This window comes from Microtus pennsylvanicus, chromosome 4 (genome assembly GCF_037038515.1).
Source record: "Microtus pennsylvanicus isolate mMicPen1 chromosome 4, mMicPen1.hap1, whole genome shotgun sequence".
NCBI classification, from domain to species: domain Eukaryota; kingdom Metazoa; phylum Chordata; class Mammalia; order Rodentia; family Cricetidae; genus Microtus; species Microtus pennsylvanicus.
This window is the reverse complement of record NC_134582.1, coordinates 61,129,354-61,149,904: the sequence shown is the minus strand read 5'-3', so window position 1 is coordinate 61,149,904 and position 20,551 is coordinate 61,129,354. Positions and strand designations below refer to the sequence as shown.

The window sequence follows — 20,551 nt, the reverse complement described above, 5'->3', positions numbered from 1 at the left end:
TGACTACAGTCCTTTTGAGAAGTCGTCTCCCCTCTCAACACAAGGCACAAAAGCAGGCCCAGAGAGTTTAGATGGCACCCGTGCCCAGTAAGGAGAGCAATGGGATTTGCATTAAGGAATCCACTCTGGAGCCTGTGTATTGAAGATTGCTGTGTTGACTGGAAGGAACTACAAACTTGCAGCAACCCATTGCTGATTTCTGGTGGGGCAAGTAGGGGTGCTGCTGAGAAAGGGCTTTCCAGGTAAAGCTTTAATTCAGAGGGCTTCCGAATTATCAGCCGTATAAGAAGTGGATACTCTTCTGTTCATCTTCCTGGACCTAGCATGTCCATCCATAGCATGACAAACTAAGCAGGCCTGTGCATGTGCCACAATGTCTGCAGATGTGTTCTGAACAACAGCACATATGAGATCCAGTCATCAGTTGATCATTCTGAAGATACACATTCTCAAGCGGCAAATGTCAACTCAAAACAGTCTCCATTGTCCCATTTTCTTAATTGACTCTTATTGATATAAAAGGGGTTTATGTATGATTTATTTAAAAACATTTTTTATTATTAGGGGTAAGTTTAGGTAGACCATTTTGTATGACTTTTATTCCTTACTCTGTCCCTTTTTAAAAATTCATCTATATAAGTCAATAGTTGTTTTGATCATGATGCTTCAACACAGCAAGAAGAACCCTAACTAAAACACAACCACACATTTTTCTTTTAATCCAACTGTCTTTAAAACATATTAGCTAAAACTTCTAAAATTATCTTCCATCTTAAGATGATAAAAATAAAGAAACAGAGAGTATGTGAATTGGCCAAGGCCACAGCACAGGAATGGGTGTGAGGGTAACATCTGTGAATCTGGCCAACTCTATGATCTGTAACCACAGCTGGGAAAGGCAAGGCGCTTCCCTGTATTATATCCACTCCTATGAGACCCAAGGGTAACAAACCCACCCAGCTGCTTCAAGTTGCTTCGTTTATATTTTCATCACTACTAGCACACAATCGTTTTGTACATAATTTATTAAAAATAACTGGCAATATTTTTGACAAAATATTAATGACTCTACTGCAAACATAACTGGTATTCCAAATTTTTCCAAATCTTTGTTCTGAAAAATAATTGTTATAAGCCAGCCTGGTGAATTCAAGCCAGACACACCAGAACAATCACACACATCACAAGTGCACCTAGAATATCCGTGCACCGAATGTAAGTGCTGAGCTCACGGAAGGAGGTGTGACCTCTGATCTATGGTTGGCTATGAAGTTTACTCATGTATAAATTCTTAACAGTTTTAGATCATTTGGCCCATTCCTATATTTGGTAAAAGCTGTAATTACAAACTATTTTAAAAATAATTTTACAGTCATGTAATTATGACTAGCTATAGCATCTAAAAAGTTATTAAGTTGTCATCCCAGAGATGGACTGAAATTCTTATGCCAAGAAGTTTAGTTCAGAGACCATCACTATTTCCCATTTCCAGTGTCCCTGAATTAAAGATAGAAATCATAGATGAGCCTTTCTACACTAGATAGCCACATCCTGCTTATAACTACATTATTGTTGTTTCTGTTATATAGAATGTTGCTTCTAACAGATCATGAAAGAGCCTTAGTTTCGATGAAAAAATTAAAACTTCTTTACTAAGAATGAAGCAATTACCAAAAATTCCAAAGCAAAGTTGCTATTACATTGACCTTAAGAAAACTGACAATGCACATGCTTACATACCACAGAAAAATTATTTTATGAAAAGAGACAACTTTTGAGAACTTTTGGATTCTCCAAGTACAAGTTTCAGAATTGACAGGAGAGGGGAAAAAAAGGAAGTAGAAAGGGGATGGGAATGTAGACCATTTGGTATTTCACAGGAAAAACAAAAACAAAAAAACTTGTAAGAGTAATAAAAATATATTTTAAAGAAATTTTGAAATCTAAATTTAACTAACAAAGTCAATACAAAGGAGATGTAGATACGGTGTAGGATTTCACCCAGAATAGAACCTAAAAGCAAACCCCACAGGAATGGAACGATAAACACACTCAATAACTACCTGGCAGTCTACTTTTATACTAAGAAGTCAAGCCATGCTACGAGAATACAACAATGTAACACACAGTATATACAGTTTAGAATGTTCGGGAAAACAACAGTTTCCAAGCACCATATGAAAAATCAATTAACCCATTAGCTGGAAATAACAGTTTCTACAGTCTCCAATTGGGGTATTGGGCAAGTAGTCCATAAATAGATTCAGATCCATTAAATTTTACTGTACAATAAGTTGGTTGATGTCACTATGCCCAATGTAAACAATAATGCAAATTTCCTTAAAGTTCCACCTGTAGGTGACACCTGGGTAAGAAGGATCAATTACAACCCATGCAGAATGGTTTTCAAGTTCAAATGTACTGAAGTCCAAGGTCTTTCTGAAAATGTGCATCTCTGGAGATTCTGCAGACCAAGGCAGGCTGTGGGGGGAGCCCCAAATACAATATCTTCTTTTTTGAAAAAGCCTAGTTTATATTTAAAAGCAGGTAGGAAAAAGTAATAAATCCATTAGTTTGGTTACCCTGGTAGGCATTCTTCACCTCTTTGTGCATACTTCTGCTAATGTCCTAAATTTAGGCTCCAAATGGTCCAAAAACTCAAGTCCGTCTTCTTCCGGTTGCTCACTGCAGCAACCTACAGAGCCAGCGGTTGAGCCTCTTCCTTCATAGCTGTACGTGAGGACGTAGTCTTGAGCGAGCGTCTGATTGTCGTCCTCATGGCACAACTGCACCTTCTGCCAAGGAGAAAACACAACACATTTTATTTTTATTATTTTAAGCACCAAAATGTACTTACAGAAAAAGAATTTCTTTGATTTACCTTTCATTGTTTAATTTTTAATGAGACTGTGTCCTCTAATGGTTTCCTATGTGTAGAAAATGCACATGATTGGTCTGTATCATAAAATTACACCAGAAAGTCAGTCTTAGCATGCCTCTAAAAGTCCTGAGTGGCAGTAAGTAACCAAGTGTTCATTTTAAGTGGCCATTGCTTCCCACTCTCTAAACAATGATAAAAGTGAAAGCACACTCAATAAACTGAACCCAAACTGATGTGGGCACCATTCTCTCTCAGCAGCAAAGTGATGGTACATATTGCCTTGTGCTAGATGTTGGGCTGTTAAAACAACATTTGTCAGACACAAAATCATAGCACAAAATTATTTACTTAAATAGTAATAAAAGCTATTGCGTGGTGATGGTGCATAACTTTAATCCCAGCCCTCAGGAGGCAGAAGGAGGCAGATCTGAGTTTGATGCCAGTCTGGTCTACAGAGCAAGTTCCAGGTCAACCCAGGGCAACACAGAGAAACCATGTCTCAGAAGAACAAAAAGCAGCAACAAAAAGAGTAATAAAATCAATAAAATATTCAGGAAAGTGAATGACCACATTAATATGAACATAATTAAGCCCAAATTAATTAAAAATAGTAACCTTCCAATAAGTATATTCGTCGTTAACTAAAAGTAGCTGTCTACCCAAACACTAAGTTGGAACCTTTTGTAAAATTTAAATTATAGCAACAAAAGTTTGGGGAACCGCTCAGAAACTCACTTCACCAAGTCGGGGCTGCGTGAAATTGTGCCACTCGGAGTAAGTGTATCTGTAGTTGTCCACCTCCACGTGTCCTCCTCTACAGGGATCCAGGGTGTGGTGATGGCCGCCCACGCGGCCGGAGTCTAAGGTCTGGTGTCCTCCTTTCACCATCTCAATGGTCTCTTGCCCTCCGCTTTTGGCTCCTGCTCCCGACATTCCCAAAGCTGCCTGCCCAGAAGCTCCGACCATTTGAGTTGTGAAGCCGTTTGTGGAATACTGAAAAGATAATGGCACGCGTCAGTTAAATATACAGAGGAGCAAACACAGTAGAAGTAGGCAGGTGCAGATGACGCCCTGGCTTAGGTCGGCATTACAAGGCAATCTTTCCAAACACACGGACTGGATCGGCTGTCTGTCTTTACAACCGTGAGTACCTCTAGCATGCGCCCTGTACTAAATGCCATGTCTAACACAAGAAAGAAATTGCAGGCACAAATCCCAAAGCTTGATGTAGGTTCCGCCTTTAAACACTCCTTAGCATGCTGGGCAGGTTCCGTTACAGCTTTCCAATGCTTTGGAAGCAGCATTCCTGTGTCACAGGGACTTCTGTCTCAGCTAAACCCATCCCATTCACCTTTACAGGCAAGATAAGAGACAGAAATAATGATAAGCTTTCTCGGTCTATACGAAGTCAGTTCCTTCCAACTCAAATACAAAGAAAATTTGCAATAAACACGAAATCCCTTCAGATCTACATAAATCAAGGAATGAACTAGGCAGAAAAAAATACCAAAAATGCCAACATTCCTCTTCTAGGTTATGTGTTTACATCCTGAAATATAATTTAAATTTTTCCCCTCAGTCTTTTTTTCAGATATGGTCAGGTTTTTGTTTTGTTTTTGTAGTTTGTTTGTCTGTGGTTCTAGACCTTCCCTGCTCTGATCACCAGCTGTGCTTTTTGGGAGATATTTACTTGTTCTTTCTTCACATATTAGAATAGAAAATCAGTGCCACTCAGCAGCCTTTTGTTTGGCTGCTGCTTTGGACTGCCTGCCTCGGGCTCATTTCTAACCCACATTATAGTCAGGAAGAATCCAATAAACCTTTTCCCACCATGATCAAAGTCTGTAGAGACTTTATTGCTGGAGCCAGGTTTAAAAAAAAAACAATTATACTGGTGAACTGTTCATAATTAAATGCGATATTTTAAAGCATAAACATCAGTTTAAATAGATTTGTAAGAAATACAGGCCTAGTGTTGAACCCATGAGACACATGAAATGGGAAAAAATGCATACTAAAGGAATTTTAATATTAAGCAGCATTGATGGTCAAATTGAAATACCGCACATCCATGGGACCCATATGTGTTTTATTGATTCCCTGGGATGGATGACATTTGCTGCTAAGTCCCCAGACACCAAAAGAAGTTTGTTGAGAAAAAATACCCAACCAAACAAAACTGGTTTTAGAATGAACACATAGTATAGACTAAATTGTCCTCTGTACTTGGTTTAAAGGGACAGATGAGTGACTTACAACTTTGTCATCGCCAGGAGCCTCGGTGTTGGATACAATTAGGTTCTGCTGCGCTAAATCATCAGGAATAACTTTCTGCTGCTTCGTTGTCTGGGAGACACTACAGACTAACGTAAACAGGATACCTGGAGAAAGGAAGAAAAGTCAGGAGCTCCCTTAAGTCTCTCATCCAGAATGGAAAACTGTGTTGACAGCATCTGATATGAATAAATCACGGATCAAAAGGTGTAAAACACCTTCAAGAACATATGATTGCATGTGTCAAAGCATGTGTGTCCTTAACAGAAATGCTACAAACACATACCATATGGTATGTTTCTCCAGTGAGCTGTATATTCGGCTGAGTAGACACATAAGTACATTTAAACATATGCATTAAATATATGAGCTGATGAGGTGGCCCGCTAGGAAAAAGTGCATGCCACCAAGACAGATGACCTATGTTCCCTCCCAGAATTCCACAGGTGGAAGGAGAGAACAAGCTCCTGAAAATTGTTCTCTGACTTCACATAGGGCTTATTCCCACTAAAATAAAAGAGATATATGCAAAAATTTTAAATAAATATGTTAAATATATTGTGTTACATATGTTAAACATATAGAAATATATCTATGTCCAAATCATCACCCAAAAAGCATTAACATTCATTCTAAAAATATGTTTTAGCATTGTTTTAAAGGTTCTGGAATAGATTCAAGAAAGGACTTACAAAACAGCAAGGCTATGCCCAACAGTATAGCAAGAATAGCCCATGGTCCGAGTCTCACGTCGGCATAGCCGGTCCTTTCTCCTGAGCGGGCTGTGCAGTCACTTTCAGTGATGCAGTCACAAATGAGGACATTCAGTGAAGTGACTGAGGACAGACCGAGTCTGTCCGTGACTCGGATAGGAACCACATAGGATCCGAATGAAGGGTCATTCTGATAGGACAGACGAGCCGCTGTATCTGAATAAACAATAAAACCAGGTGATACAAAAGCCACCAACATCTCTTCAGCAAAAAACATTCAGTTATCAAACAGATAGCCATTTCCCTGAAAGTGGACACTCGTGGGTCATCATAAATACTGCAATCCTGGCTGTGGCTGGACTGACTGCCTCTGATCCACAGCCACTGCAAACGCACTGCGGTTAGTTAGTCTAATGCTGCCTGCAATGGTTAGCGTGTACTGCCTGACAGGATTTTAAAGTCTCCTAGGTGACGCTTCTGAGGGCATTTCCAGAGAGGTTGAAGTGATGAATGCAGGTGGCACTATCCTGTGGGCTGAGCTCCTGGACGAGAAAGAGAGAGAAGAAAAGAGTGGAACATGAGCTTTCCTCGCTCACTGCTTCCTGACGGTGGACGGAATGTGAGCAGCTGGATCACGCTTCTGCCGCCTGCTATTTTGTCTCAGCACTGAGGAAAGAAATTAGTACACTGTCTATGGCAGTGCTTGGCTCTTGGAATAAAGTGTTTTATCCATTCATAAACAAATTCTTCCTATCATAACTAATAGATGTGGTAAGAGGTTAGTTTCTGTCCTATCGTTAACATATTCAATTAAACCTGTCATATTAGATTTCCATTCATCGGGGACTTGGAGAGCTGAAAATTTGGTATCTCTCATTTGTTTTCATAAATTCTGCCAAGTGGACATGAATACTTGTGGTTTATCAGCAAGAACGTGTTCTGACAGCTCAGAGGAGATGTACTCCATGGGCAGGTCATGCGCACACCACAGGAACACAAGCACACTATGCTTATGGGTCACTGGGACCAAGTGAATGTTTTTGTTGCAGTTTGATTACATGGATTTCTTTTTTAGATTAAAAGTAGGAAATATTCAGATCAAAAATCCAGATCCCAGGCTCAGAGCAAAATTTGTAAAACGATTCTCACTGCACTCACTGCAGACTAACACAAGCAACAGGGCAATCACTCCATTACTTAATTCCCTGATGTGGCCTGCTCACTTGCAGTATAGTGTTTGAAGTTTCCAATGGGAATTAGGCTACCTATGATAAGAAACCACAGAACTGGGATTTTAATAGAAACCACAGTTATTTATTCAGTGTATTGTCTAAGACATAATCATGAGCCAACACACAGAACTAGGAGTGAGTCATGTCTATTTCTTTCATTGTCTTGTTGACTTCTAGACATAATCCAATTTTACACAAGAATGAACTGATTCTCCCAGAGAGTAAATACCATGGTCAGATTTATGTAACAGTTGGTGGATCTGGCACTTGACATGAAACCATGGAACGCAAAGACCTCTGCTGGGTACATTCTTCTTGTCCTGGCACCGCCCAAGTTTTCATATGTTATCAAGGACGGGTATTTATAAAATAACAAAGTTCTGGAGCTGGGTTACAGCTTAGTAGGAGACTTCGTGCCCAGCATGGGTTCACTTCCTGTGCCACACAGACAAGACGGCACAAGGCTTCTGACTAGAACATTGCTTGGTTGAGGAGAAATGTCTAAAAGCTCACATTTTCTCTTAATATCATTTAAACTAAAGCACTCTGACTTCAAACAAATAGGAAGGATAAAATCCAAGAATAAAGTTATCTTTTTTCTTAAGAAAGAATAAATAAAAATCTCTCTCCTCTTCCCTAAGACACACAGGAAAATATTGTTTTAACATGTATATCTTATCAGTCTGTAGATTATTAGGGTTCAAGACAAGTTGTCTTGACTTGCTTGGCTACATCCTTGCTTTTCTTTCCCCATCCGAGGCTCTGCTTGCATAGAACTTTTTTTTAGCCTTTTAATTTGTCATAGCAGGAAACTGAGGCATGGCCATTGAGAGCTGAGGTTGAAAATATTTTGGTGTTTTCAAGTTTCAAATCACCCAAAAGGTGATTGAGGTCCTTGAGTTAAGAAAGCTATGAGGCCATGACGTCACAATCCATGGCAGCATGACAGGAGGCAAGAATTAAGTTCTGGTACAGGTGTGATGCAATGTGGCAGTGGGGAAAAACCACTTTAACTTCAGCCATTCTTGTACCAAAGGACCCTTCTGGGCTATCATCAACTGCAAACCAAAATGAGAAAGATTCCCAAGAAGAACTAGAAACAAAACAATGAGATGTCAGCACAGCAACAGACAGAAGCAGAGGGGTGGTGGACATTGTCAGGGACAGACACCCCTGCAAGAAGGGGCTCACTTCCCAGCTGCTTGACGGCAGTTACAAAACACTCATGCAAGCCGGGCGGTGGTGGCGCACACCTTTAATCCCAGCACTCGGGAGGCAGAGGCAGGTGGATCTCTGTGAGTTGGAGGCTAGCCTGGTCTACAAGAGCTAGTTCCAGGACAGGAGCCAAAAGCTACGGAGAAACCCTGTCTCAAAAAATAAAAAAAAAATAAAAATAAAAAAACACTCATGCAGGTGGGTTCTTGGATGTTGATGAAAATCTCCAGACAACCTAAGAGAATCCTGATATCAACAGCAAACACTGGAGAGGCTCATGGCCTATTACACCAAAATTCAGATCTTTATCCTGAGTGGTTCTCATATAATGAAATTTTCTCTTATTTTCAGAGAGAGAGAGAGAGAAAGGAGAGCAGCCTGCTGTAGAAAGGAAAGGCAGTGTTTGAAATCACACACCATTAATCCTTGTCAATCTCCACATCCTCCGTACTTCTGAATCGGTACTCTCCAAACTAAAATCAAATGGTGGGCCGTTCACTGGCTCATCAGGATCAACTGCAACAATTTCAGCGGAGGACATGGTGGCCTTACAAATTACCACCGTCTGCTTGGGGATGAAGGGGCCATTGTCATTCACATCTTCAAGAACAATTCCCAGAGTTCCAGTACAGCTTCTCCCAGCTAGACACAGAGCAATAAGAACACATTTTTTAGTGCCTTTATCACACTCTGAAAATTAATATCTATATTAATTAATTACAGTGCATAAGTTACCACATCAAATGCAGACATGAGCAGTGACACAGGGAACACCAAAGGAAAAACTTCATCCACTCACTATGTCATTACATTAGGCATGGAAAATTCTAGACAGAGTTTTATCTGATGTTGAAGAGAAAAAAAGAGAGAACAGTAGGGTACACAGTACACTTCAAATTCAGGGTGTGGACAGCATGTCACACCCACCTGTGAGGGGAAGAAAATAGAGAAAGTAGGCAGGTGGGAGCTGACATGGACAAGAGCTAAAGACCTTTGAAAGCTAGAGCAGAGAACTTGGAGTTTAGCATACATGAAGAGAATGCTTAAGGGTTTAAAACAGGGAAGTTGAATAGTAGATGAGATGTATTTGGAAGATTTTAAAAGAAAATGGTTCAAGGACATGTTTGAAGGGCGGAGGGGTATTTCCAAATGTAGAAATGGTGGCTACGGGTGTAACCTCATGAAGGTCATCTAAGTAAACGGAACTTAGGACTGAGGGTGTAACTTCTGTAATTAGCCTGTCATACATACACAAATCTTCCTGACAACTCTATACAAGGTACAGCATTGGGAAAACAAAGGTGAAGCAAAGGTCCGGAAGGTTATGAAGTCTAAAGCAAAACATGAAACTAGGATTCCTGTCTGGAAATCATTTGTTCTGTCTACTTAATAAGGAGGATTTGGACACTAGAGATGGAGAAAAAGGAAAAACAAAAACTGCACCACCCAGTGCCTGTGGCCACATCTTACATACAGCTATCAACCTACGAAAATGGAAACCAAGCTTGCCTGGCAACCAGAACCTTAACCAAGGGCCCTCTGGCACAGTGGCTGGATCATGGTAGTTCTAGAGCCATCACAGGCTCACAGGCTAGGCGCGCCATGCCTCCAGGTATTAAAATCATGTATACTATTTAATTCTGCAAGTTAGAGCATAATGAGTTATGCTTATTTAATTGCATGTTCATTTTACAAATGTAAAAAATTGAATTATACCTTTTGGTTTTCAAGGATTTTTTTTCTTTTTTCTTTTTCTTTCCTTTTTTTTTGAAACAGTGTCTTGGGTATCTCAGGCTAGCCTTAAACTTACTATGTAATGGAGGCTAGCCTTGAATTGATCCTGTTGCTTCCAATACCCAAATACTGGAATTTTCAGTATGTACCATGCCCAAACAAAGATATACCAAAATTACATTTTATATACCATATGGGTCTTATATACATAATCACTGTACCCAAATTTTTATGATTTTTAGGATGCACAATATATAACATATTTTATGTTCTTCTATGGTATAGGCTTAGTTTTAATTGTCAGCTTGTCATGGTGCAGATCATTCAGAGTGGCCTGTGGGCATGTCTGGGAGGTTGCCTTGACTACCTTAATTGAGCCGAGAAGACCCAGCTATCCAGTGGTGGCAAAGCCTGGCCCATAAGGAGTGGAGAAAGCTAGCTGAGCCCTAAGCATCTGTGTTCTCATTCTCTCTGCTCTTGACTGTGGACACAACTATCTGCTTCAAGTTCCTGCCTTCACTTGCCTGAAATGATGAACTATAACCTGGAATCATGGGGTAAACCCTTTCTCCTCCAAGTTGCTTTTTATCTGGTAATTTCATCACAGCAACAGAAACAAGTGAACGCATACTTTGATCCTCTCATTTTATAACACACTATGAATTGTGACTGGTTTAATTTTGTATAATGTGCTTAGTTGGGATTCTAGCCCCCAAGTTTGCTGTTAGCTTCCTATAAAATGTTACCTAGAAATGTACTAAGAGACTAAATACCTTCTTCCTCCTATGACACTCCTGAACGTTGCAAGATAAATGAATACATTTTCTACAGTAGTTTTCCCATGTTTTGATAACTATCATTAATACACAATAACTTTATTTCTTAGACAAAATTAACTTTTCTTTTAATTTTTATTGCATTTGTTTAATGAATGACAGTGGAGGTCAAAAAGACAATGTTTAGAAGTCCATTATTTCCTTTTACCTGAAGATCAAACTGAGGTCATTAGGCTTGGTAGTAAGGACCTTAACCAGCAGAGCCCTCTCCCTGGCCTCATCCTAGGCCACATTATCGTATAACTGCATCTAACACTAAAGATACCATTAGCTGACAAGAGTTAATAAATGACAGCAAACTTAATTTATTAATTACTCTGTATGTTATACTGGTGATAAATAAACGGAGAATATATAGAGCCAGTTTAAAAAAAATCTATGTTTGGTAGGCAGGGCATGACAAACGCCTTCCATTGCAGCTCTTGGAAGTAGTTGCAGATGCATCTCTGTGAGTTCAAAGCCAATATGGTCTTCATAGAGAGGTTCAGGCTTGTCAAGGCTACACAGTGAGACCCTGTCTCAAAAATGAAGTGTGCTCTTGGGTTAAGGTAGCCAAGGGTTTTACCTAGCAACTGGAAGACCCAGGTCTGATCCTTTGCACCATGAGATTAAAACATAAAATATGTCATTGACTTTAAACTGAGGAAGTATACAATCAAAGATGCATCAGTAGTCTTAAAAACAGATTTCTTACCTGCATCTAATGCAAGAACTGTAATATTATAGATGCCATTTCGGACAGTCTCAGCCTCTCTATCCAAGGTTCGGGAAATGGAGATTGATCCTGAGTCTTCATTAATCATGACCCACCCTCTTGGGTCACTTAACTTCCTGTACCTATTCACCATGGTAAAGTAACACAGCAAGAAGTATCATGAGTCAAATCATAATGCCAATAACAAAAGAAGTTATGGACTTTTCTAGTATTGTAAGTGTGAAAGGAACAAGAGTAAGACCATACCTGATGCCACTGCTGCTTCTGGTCTCAGGGTCATACGCTGTATACCCACTGTTTCTGGTTCCAACTGGCACATTTTCTCGAATCCGCACAGTTTGGACTGGAGGGATACACTCAGGGCCCTCATCCACATTTTTCACGGTGACAGTCACTGTAGCTGTGCTCATGGGTGACCTTGCAGTAGCCTCTCTAGTGTATGGGGCTTCATTAACGACACCAATTTGTAGGGTCACCTGTTCTCGTTCTTCATAGTTCAGAGGCTGTAGGAAATGCATTGAAAAATCAGATTAAACCCTGGAAGAGCTGGTGAAGTTCCTTACGCGCAGGAGTTGCTGAGTTGAAAATAGGTAAGTACCAGGCTAGAACAATCATGAGAATATTAAACACAAGCTTGAACCATTTGCATGGCGGGGGGGGGGGGTCTTTTAAACAAGCGAGAATTTGGGTGGGATTGGCAACAAACAAAAATTATTTAACTTTCCCTTGAAACTTGAAAAGTTGAAAATTGAAAGCTTAAAGAACAAGGTATCAGAGATCTGGATATGACGCTTAACCAAGTTCCAATTTCGGGTGTGGATTGTAAGTTATTTTACACTGGTTACTTTAGAAAGCTTGTCTCCAAGTCTTCAGAAGGACAGTTATTTATACTAGATTTGGGAGTGAAAAACTCGTCAAATTTTAAAGAAGTTTTTCGGTTTTCATTTCAGTTTTGTTTTGTCTCCTGTATCCAAGATTGGCCTTGAAATCACTTGTGGGGCTAAGAATTAAAATAACTTCTCATTTTCCTGCCTCCACCTCCCAAATGCTGGGTTTATAGGTACGTGGCGCCATGCCCACTTTATGTTGGTCTAGGATTTGAATCCAAACCTTGGGTATGCTAGACCATCACACTACTACAGCCCCAGCCCTATAAAGTGTTTAAAAGTGTTGTGGGGATGTGACAGCCAGCCCTAAGCTGGTGGGACTGTGTTATTGCCTGCTCAGAAATAAACTGCTGTATCCCAGCCCTTAGTGATACTTGCCCCAGAATGCTCAGACCTGTGTAATGATTTGCACATAACTCCCCTGTGAGGGCTAAAGAAAATTGATATGGTGCCATATTAAAATGGGATAAGAATTAGATAATGGTGCTCCAGCTGCAAGATATGAACTGCTTTCCCTTGGCTTCTGCAAACTTCTGTAATCACTGCAGGACTGGGATGAAGTGGTCCTTTCATTACTATACAGTGGGAAAGAGTAACAACTGAGGCCAGTGAAACAATCCTCTTGCCCAGCTGTGGATTCCATAGATAATTATAATGTACACCTTTAGTATCCACTTATAAACCCTCCCTTTGGGCCTTCAGCAGGGCATCCTGTTTGACTCCAAGGTTGCTGCCCTGCGAGCAGTAAGAATAAATTCATTTAACCTCAATCTAAATTGAGTCTAAGTCTTTGGTATTTTCCAACAGAGTTGAACACCACAACAGTGGAGAAACAAGAGTATAGAAAGCTTAGAGACATTATTTGTTCCTTTTTGAAATCTCTTCCTCCAAAGTTAAGAGCAAGTATCCTTTAATCTGCCTGGTTGCTAAGGTAACAGGAGCAGTTGACAGAAATGACCCAGAGATAAAGTCTGTTATTGGGATTGGGGCATCAGTGGGGTCAAGGAAGACATGGGATTTAAAGGGCTTTCTTTGTTGTTTTGAAACAGAAACTAACCCAGAAACTAAAGCTAATTTGTATCATTGGGAGGAAATGGATTTATCATCTTTGATCCACAGTCCTTGAGAACGTGTACAAAAGGAAAACACTCTAAACAAGTGGTTCTCAACCCTCCCAAAGCTGTAACCCTTGAATACAGTTCCTCATGTTGTGGTGACCCCAATCATAAAACCATTTCATTGTTACTTCATAACTGTAGTTTTACTACTGTTATGAATTGTAATATAAATACCTCATATGCAGGCTATCTGCTTTGGGACCACTGTGAAAGGGTTGTTTGATCCCCAAAGGGGTTATGACCCACAAGTTGAGAATCACTGCTCCAGACCAGGATGGGATCATGTTCAACTTAATGCTGCCATATAAGCATCTAAGGTTGAAACATCTTGGGTTGCTTCATGTACCAGGTCTGACTCTTATGTGCAAAATAATATCCGAAAGATGTTTTGGAAATGGGTATGTCACAGACTGCTTGAGTTGCATGCTAAGACCCTGCATGATAAGACTGTACTATGTACAAGATACAGAGCAATAGACCCAGTGATAGTCTCCCTGTGGGTCTGACCAGCTATGACTCATTTAAGAAACTCAATACATACTTACTCCTTGCCCTGGAAACAGAAAGAATAATCTGTAGAAGACTGGCTCTGTCTATTACTGTGAATGCTATGCTAAGTTTTAAAGTGTTAAAATATATGTAAAAAAATGCATACTATGCCACATGAATAAAACACAAATAAACACATTTTAAAATCATGTCTTTGTCAAGGCTTTGTTGGTTGGTTTCTCCAACTTCCTACAAGCTAGAGTTATCTGGGAAGAAAAAACCTCATCTGAGAAAATGCTTCCATCACTCTGGCCTGTAGGAAAACCAATGAGGCATTTTCTTGATTAATGATTGATGTGGGAGGGCCCAGCACACTGTAGGTGGGGCCACCCGAGAAGGTGTTCTTGAAGTATCTAAGAAGACAAACTAGGCAAACAGAAAGAGGAAATCAATAAGCAGTGTCCCTCCGTGGTCTCTGCTCCAGTTCCTGCCTCCAAGGTCCTGCCTTGAGTTCCTGCCCTGACTTCCATTGGTGACGGGCTATAAAAACATGGAAGTGGAAGCCTGGAGAAAAAGCAGCCTCCCTCCCCGGCTGACTTTTGTTCATGATGTTTATCACAGCTATAAAAAACGAACTAACAGCTACTCACAGTGAACATGGTCACTCCGTTTAATCTATATGAATAAAATAGCATAATTAGCTATATTATGTATTTCATGTTTCCATTAACCAAAATATCTTTCTGCCCATTAAATCTTTGCCTGCAATTCTCTATTATAAATCACAAATTTCTAATTTACTAATTAAAACTTACCTTAACCACACACAGAATGCCTTCATTGGTTTTGGGATCTGTTTCAATTTTGAAGTTTCCATTTTCATTGCCCTTTAAGATGTTGTAATTAGCTCTCCAGTTAGGAGAGTTAACTAAATCTTTATCCTGGATAGAAAGTCGTAAGATTTCCACATCAATTGTATTTTCTTCCACTGATGTCTCATACTAAAAGAAAAGAAAAGAGAAAAGCTTCATCAATTAATCATCACAAAACAAGATCACCACGGGAAATAAGCTCATTCTTACAAATCCCAGAGCACATGTTCTCATGTTTAAAACTAACCCCAAGCTACTTTCACGTCATTGTGAGCATTTCCTGCCAAACAATGGGACACAAAGAGATGTGTACACTTTAAAGCTGACAGCCATGCATTTCTCTCTAACAAACAGCACACACTCACCACAGTGCGAGTGAAGGTTGGCGGGTTGTCATTCACATCTCCGACAGTGATGATGCAGGTGGCTGTTGCCTGCAAGCCAAAATACTGGCCATCCATGTCCTGCACTTTTATTTTCAACTGGTATTTGTCAATTAACTGAAAACAAAGAAAGTGTAACTGTTAGGCAAACGCGGCATCTTTATAAGTAGATCCTTGGCTCTGCTGCTCTTCTTTAGGGGAACGTTGTGATGTTTAACAGCATTTACATGCCAGAGAAGGTGCCTTGCACTAATACTATGCAATCAATACATGAAAACTAGTCAGTTCTCAAATGGAAAGTACTATCAATTCAAGGAACTATAATTAATTAGCTTTACCAACTTCCAAAAGGGAAATAAGTGTCATGAGTGCATTCAATATTCCGTAGCAATGCAGAAAAGGTTCTATGTCCCTCCAAAGTACATTTTTACATTCAAATGAGTAATAACTAAAATGGGTGCTCTTCTCCTCTCCAGCCACCTTCATGCCATGGCTTCAGTCCCTGTTGATCTTCCCTGTCTTCACCCAGTAGCTATGCTACTCACATGCACCTCTCCAAAGTCCCCTCCAGCACAACCTCTTCTTACGTCTGCAGCTCACTTCCCCTGACTGTCCTTACAAACCTAATGCTGCTGTCTGCCAGGAGGCGAGCATGTTTCCTTAGCATCAAGGCGCATTGAGATTTATCAGAAAGAGTCAGTTGATGAGAAAACAAAAAAAAAAAGAAACAGGCTTTTACTCTCCTACAAGGCTGATTAGTGTTATATGCAGATGAAAGAGAAACCGCAACATTTAAGAAGGCTGAACAAGTGAAAACTAGAAAACCGAGATCAACAAATTACAGGCAAGTACTATCCAGTAAACTCCTTTGTATGTTCAATGTTTATAACCGTTTCTGCCAGGAACATTCATTTACTTTCTGAGATTTGTTTTCATTATAAGTCACCATGTATATGTGTGTGTTTGGGGAGAGGGGTGACCAGAGATTTCTAAAGAGAGTATTAATCCCTTGGGGCTGGTGGTACAGTTGATATGGGCTAAGATTCCGGGCACGACACACACAAGAATGTACTCTTAATTGCCCAGCCTTCTCCTCAACCCCGTAAGTGTTTACTTAAAGGTTTGGTTTGGAAGTTTAACAAGCCATTATGATTTTTTTTTTACTGCCGTTTGGTTGCTTGCTGTTTCTATTGCAAAGGGCAGTATTTACACACGAAAGGAACCTGCAGCTGTCCAGAGAATATTTAGAAAACATTTTGTTAAATCACTTCAATAAAAACAACCATTTGTTGGCAAAGATAACTTTGGATAAATTGTTTCAACCATTAAGGTATGAAGGGAAGTGTACACATGATAGCTTGATATTGTTTAGTCATTTGTCAAGATCTGGAAATTTGCACTAAGTCAGAAAATATATATCTTAATAAAAAGAGTCATTTTTTAAAGATTTTTATTTTATTTATTTTAGTTTTATGCATGTGCCTGAGTGCATGTATGTACAGCACATGTTACAAAGGTCATGAAGTCAGAAGAAGGTGTCAGATGCCCTGGAACTAAAGTTACAAGCAATTATGAGCTACCCAGAGTGGTGCTGGGAACTGAACCCAGGTCCCAGAAGAAAGTGCAGAAAGATCTAACTGATGAGCCAGCTCTCCAGCCCCTGTTGGAAATTTTGAGATTCAAAGTAACACCCAATAGTCATGTACTTCTACAAGATTAAAGATCATAGATGATAAATAAGCACACCAAAATGCTATAAGGATCTAGGTGACTAGTACTTGCTGGGGGATGCAATAGTTTGTTGGCACTAAGTAATTGGCTTAGGGTATTCACAAGTACAGAGCATACATGCAAAATATTCTCATAGAGAATGTTAACATGCTTAGGACAGTTTAAACTAGAATGTAAGGATGACATCTAACACAGTCTGAGAGCATGACTCCATGGTGATACTAGAAAAATCATCAATAGGGGAACTTACTAAAGCCATTTTACCAAGAAAATATGGGAAAGAGAGTTTGCTGCCAAGTCACATCTTATATATACTGCATCTAAGATGGATTTCAGATGTCCAGACAGGTAAGAATGTGAGCAGTTAGTTGAGATGAAAGCCAGAGGCTACACGTGTGTAGATAATTTTACCTATGCAAGGGGAGAAGGACATAAAGAAGAGTGCTGAAGAGACCCGTGTTAATATAATTCTTTCTCCGTAGACAACACATTTCTGCCCATCTTGAGAAGGTCTGCTCTTTTTTTTTGAAACTTCCTCATTTAATACTACAAATATACTATTATGAAAAATTTGATTTCATAAAAGATAAAAGTCAGGAGAGAATAAGCTCAGTGTTCTAAATTAGCATGTCATTAAGTAACCACTGAATGACCTTCTTCTGCATAATAGAAACGATACATTTCCTAAAGTTGGGAACTGATCATACTTCAGAAACACACAGACGGGTAATGCTCTGAGATAGACAGCCATAAGCATCCCTCATCTAAACGGTCTGGGGACCAGAAGTGTTTCAGATGTTTATAGATTTTAGAACACTTGAATCCACATAGGATATCTCGGTGTCAGACCCACAAATAGACAGGAAATTGTTGTGTTTTCTAATCATGCCTGACAAGCAAAGCTCAAAGGGAATTTTACGCCATATTTTTAGCATGCCTGTGTTTTAGCTGCAATCTGTCCATGAGAGGTTGGTTGTTGAACTGTCTATCTGTGACATCAAATCATTGCTCAAAACAGTTCATGTTTTGGGGTATTTCCACTTTGAGATATTTCTGACTAGAGATAATATATGTGTGCTCTTAAATCACCAGATTTACCCGCTAACCCTTGTCACCACCCTGCCCAACTGAGACAGTGCACTCGGAAGAGCCACACAAATGCAGCTGATCTAATCCAGCTGTTCCAACTGGCACTTGTTACCTCTCTGTCCAGCTGAGACGATGTGGTCGTGATCACACCCGTAGTGGGATGCATGGTAAACAAAGTGGGCGGTGACGGCGACTGCTCCAGGATGGAGTACTTCAGCCTAGTGTGCATCGTATCGGGCTCGTCGCTGTCAGTCGCACAGACCTCTCCCACGACAGAGCCTGCGGAGGAAAAGCTGCCATTGACTTTCCAAATCCTTAAGTGCTCCGTGTCTCTTATTTCGCTCTTTTCTGCCTAGCTCAGAACCCTTCCGAAGCACCTTATTACAGACCAGGATCACCGCTTTTAGAAGTTAATTGCTATCTACATACAATAACACTTCCTTGTAAATACGTTCACGTTCTATTTTTGGAAATGATGATCCCAGGACTTATTTTCACTGTATTTTGGTGTGGGCTCCTATAAATGACTACACTGTTCCTCTGTGAATTCTGAATTTCTACTGAGATTTTCTAATATTCTTAATCTCTTTTGCCATTTGCAGGCCTGCACTTGAATTAGGCAGTTCTCTCTAAAAATCAGTTCAGTCAAGTCTTTCTAGGGTAAGACCCAAAACTTCAGCCTGACATCTCACCAATGCAGGCCTGAGGATAACAAGAGTGGGAAATTCTGTGTGTTGTTTTCAGTGACTCTTGATCATGCCCAGAATCCTATTTACTCATTAGGAGTGCAGTAGACAGGTGTCCAGGTGCTGCATGATGTCATTTATAAACTCCTTAGAAACATTTCATTGCCCACTCATAGAAATGACAAGTCATTTATTTCTTGAGGCAACGGGATACATGTAGTTGGTTTGATAATCTAGTCTACAGACAACCCATTTACTGGATGAGAAACTAAGAAATTGAAGCTTTCCAAGTGAGGAAATTAGTGAAGGAGAAGAAACCTTCTCCCAGGACCCATCCTCTTGCCACCAGTGTGGAGGGCTTTCCTGTGGCCACAGAGACTCTCAGTTTATAAACCAAAGTCCATCCAAGCCGCCCTGGATCCTTGGTGTAGGAACTCACCAACTGCACTGTTTTCCAGAACTGTGAAACTGTATGTTGTCTTTGTAAAAATCGGGTGGTTGTCATTCTCATCCTCGATCTTAATGATGAGGGTCAGCGGGTACTCAGGCGTATACCCATCTGGAGTTGTTGCAAAGGCCGTCAGCTGTCAACAGAGGAAAATCGGGAAAAAGTGAAGTTGTTGTGAAAAAATCTTTTGGTTCACTATGAAGATGTGTCTTTGCCAAGATGCCTTCTGATTGGTTTAATAAAGAGTAGAATAGTCAATAGCGAGACAGGAAAAGGTTATGTAGGGCTTCGGGGGACAGAGAAGTCTCAGAGAAGAAGCAAAGGGAGCCATCAACATGACACAGAGGAAACAGGACATGCAGGAGTAGAGGCAAAAGCCATGAGTCACATCGCTTTTGCATGTAGACTGATAGAAAAGGATTAAGTTATAAGTTAGTTATAAACAAGCTTAAACTAAGACCAAGCTTTCATAATTAATAATAAGTCTCCATGTCATTTTTTTGTGGAGCTGTAACCCAAAGAAAATCATCTGTGAATCGTTTACAGAAAATAACCATGTTTTGTTTTGTGTGGAGCTGGGGATAGATTTCAGGGCCTCACACAGGTCAAGCATGCTTTCCCCAGTGAGTTACACCCTCAACAACCCCTCAAATGATGCTTTCATCTGGAGACTACTGAGGCTTGGAGCACTTGCCTTCCACTGTTATTACTTCAGGATGCAGCCATGATGGTGAGGTGGAAACAGACCCGGATTTCCTGTGTTAGTAGAATATGTTTATATTGATCTACTCTACTAATGTGCTTAGTTTTCATTCCTCACCACTACTGTACATCATCCATAAGTATAATATTTGTTATTATTTACCAAGAAATATTAATTTCTTTTTCTGTCTGACCATTTTAGACACATAGACTTTAAGTACAACTTTTAGATATTTCTTAATTTACACTACAAAGTTTGGACACAATTAACTGAGATAGTATTTTAATTTCTGTTATTATTTTAGGTACCACCATGGTTATATGTACAAATAATATTTTCCCCAAATGTTTTTATTTGAAAAGCAGGAATTAGGAAGAGAACACATGCGTGGCTACAGATACTGTATGAAGGTACTAGCAGGCCTGAGCATGGCAAACACAGGTCCAAACATGGCAAACACAGTGCCAACATGTCTTGCTCTCTTCCTACTTTCTCTCTTCTTTGCTAAAAGCTAGTAGGCTACATTCTTAAAGCTAGCCGTCAAA

General features: G+C 39.9%; 1 protein-coding gene across 2 annotated transcripts in view; it reads right to left on the bottom strand.

Annotated features, from left to right (window-relative positions):
- Window positions 1–1,901: 1,901 nt before the first annotated feature.
- The window catches only part of Dsc2 (desmocollin 2), a 34,574-nt gene continuing 15,924 nt past the window's right edge, over window positions 1,902–20,551 (bottom strand). The window contains exons 6-17 of one of the 2 annotated variants that reach the window (XM_075969251.1): window positions 19,295–19,439; window positions 18,282–18,448; window positions 15,332–15,466; window positions 14,910–15,095; window positions 11,847–12,103; window positions 11,580–11,722; window positions 8,733–8,957; window positions 5,848–6,084; window positions 5,138–5,262; window positions 3,617–3,874; window positions 2,882–2,927; window positions 1,902–2,795 (exon numbers count right to left, since the gene is read on the bottom strand). In XM_075969251.1, the coding sequence (XP_075825366.1) occupies window positions 2,892–2,927; window positions 3,617–3,874; window positions 5,138–5,262; window positions 5,848–6,084; window positions 8,733–8,957; window positions 11,580–11,722; window positions 11,847–12,103; window positions 14,910–15,095; window positions 15,332–15,466; window positions 18,282–18,448; window positions 19,295–19,439 (1,914 nt within the window). In that variant the 3' untranslated portion in view covers window positions 1,902–2,795; window positions 2,882–2,891. The remainder of the gene's footprint in view (window positions 2,796–2,881; window positions 2,928–3,616; window positions 3,875–5,137; window positions 5,263–5,847; window positions 6,085–8,732; window positions 8,958–11,579; window positions 11,723–11,846; window positions 12,104–14,909; window positions 15,096–15,331; window positions 15,467–18,281; window positions 18,449–19,294; window positions 19,440–20,551) is intronic. The other variant, XM_075969252.1, reaches the window with a different exon arrangement.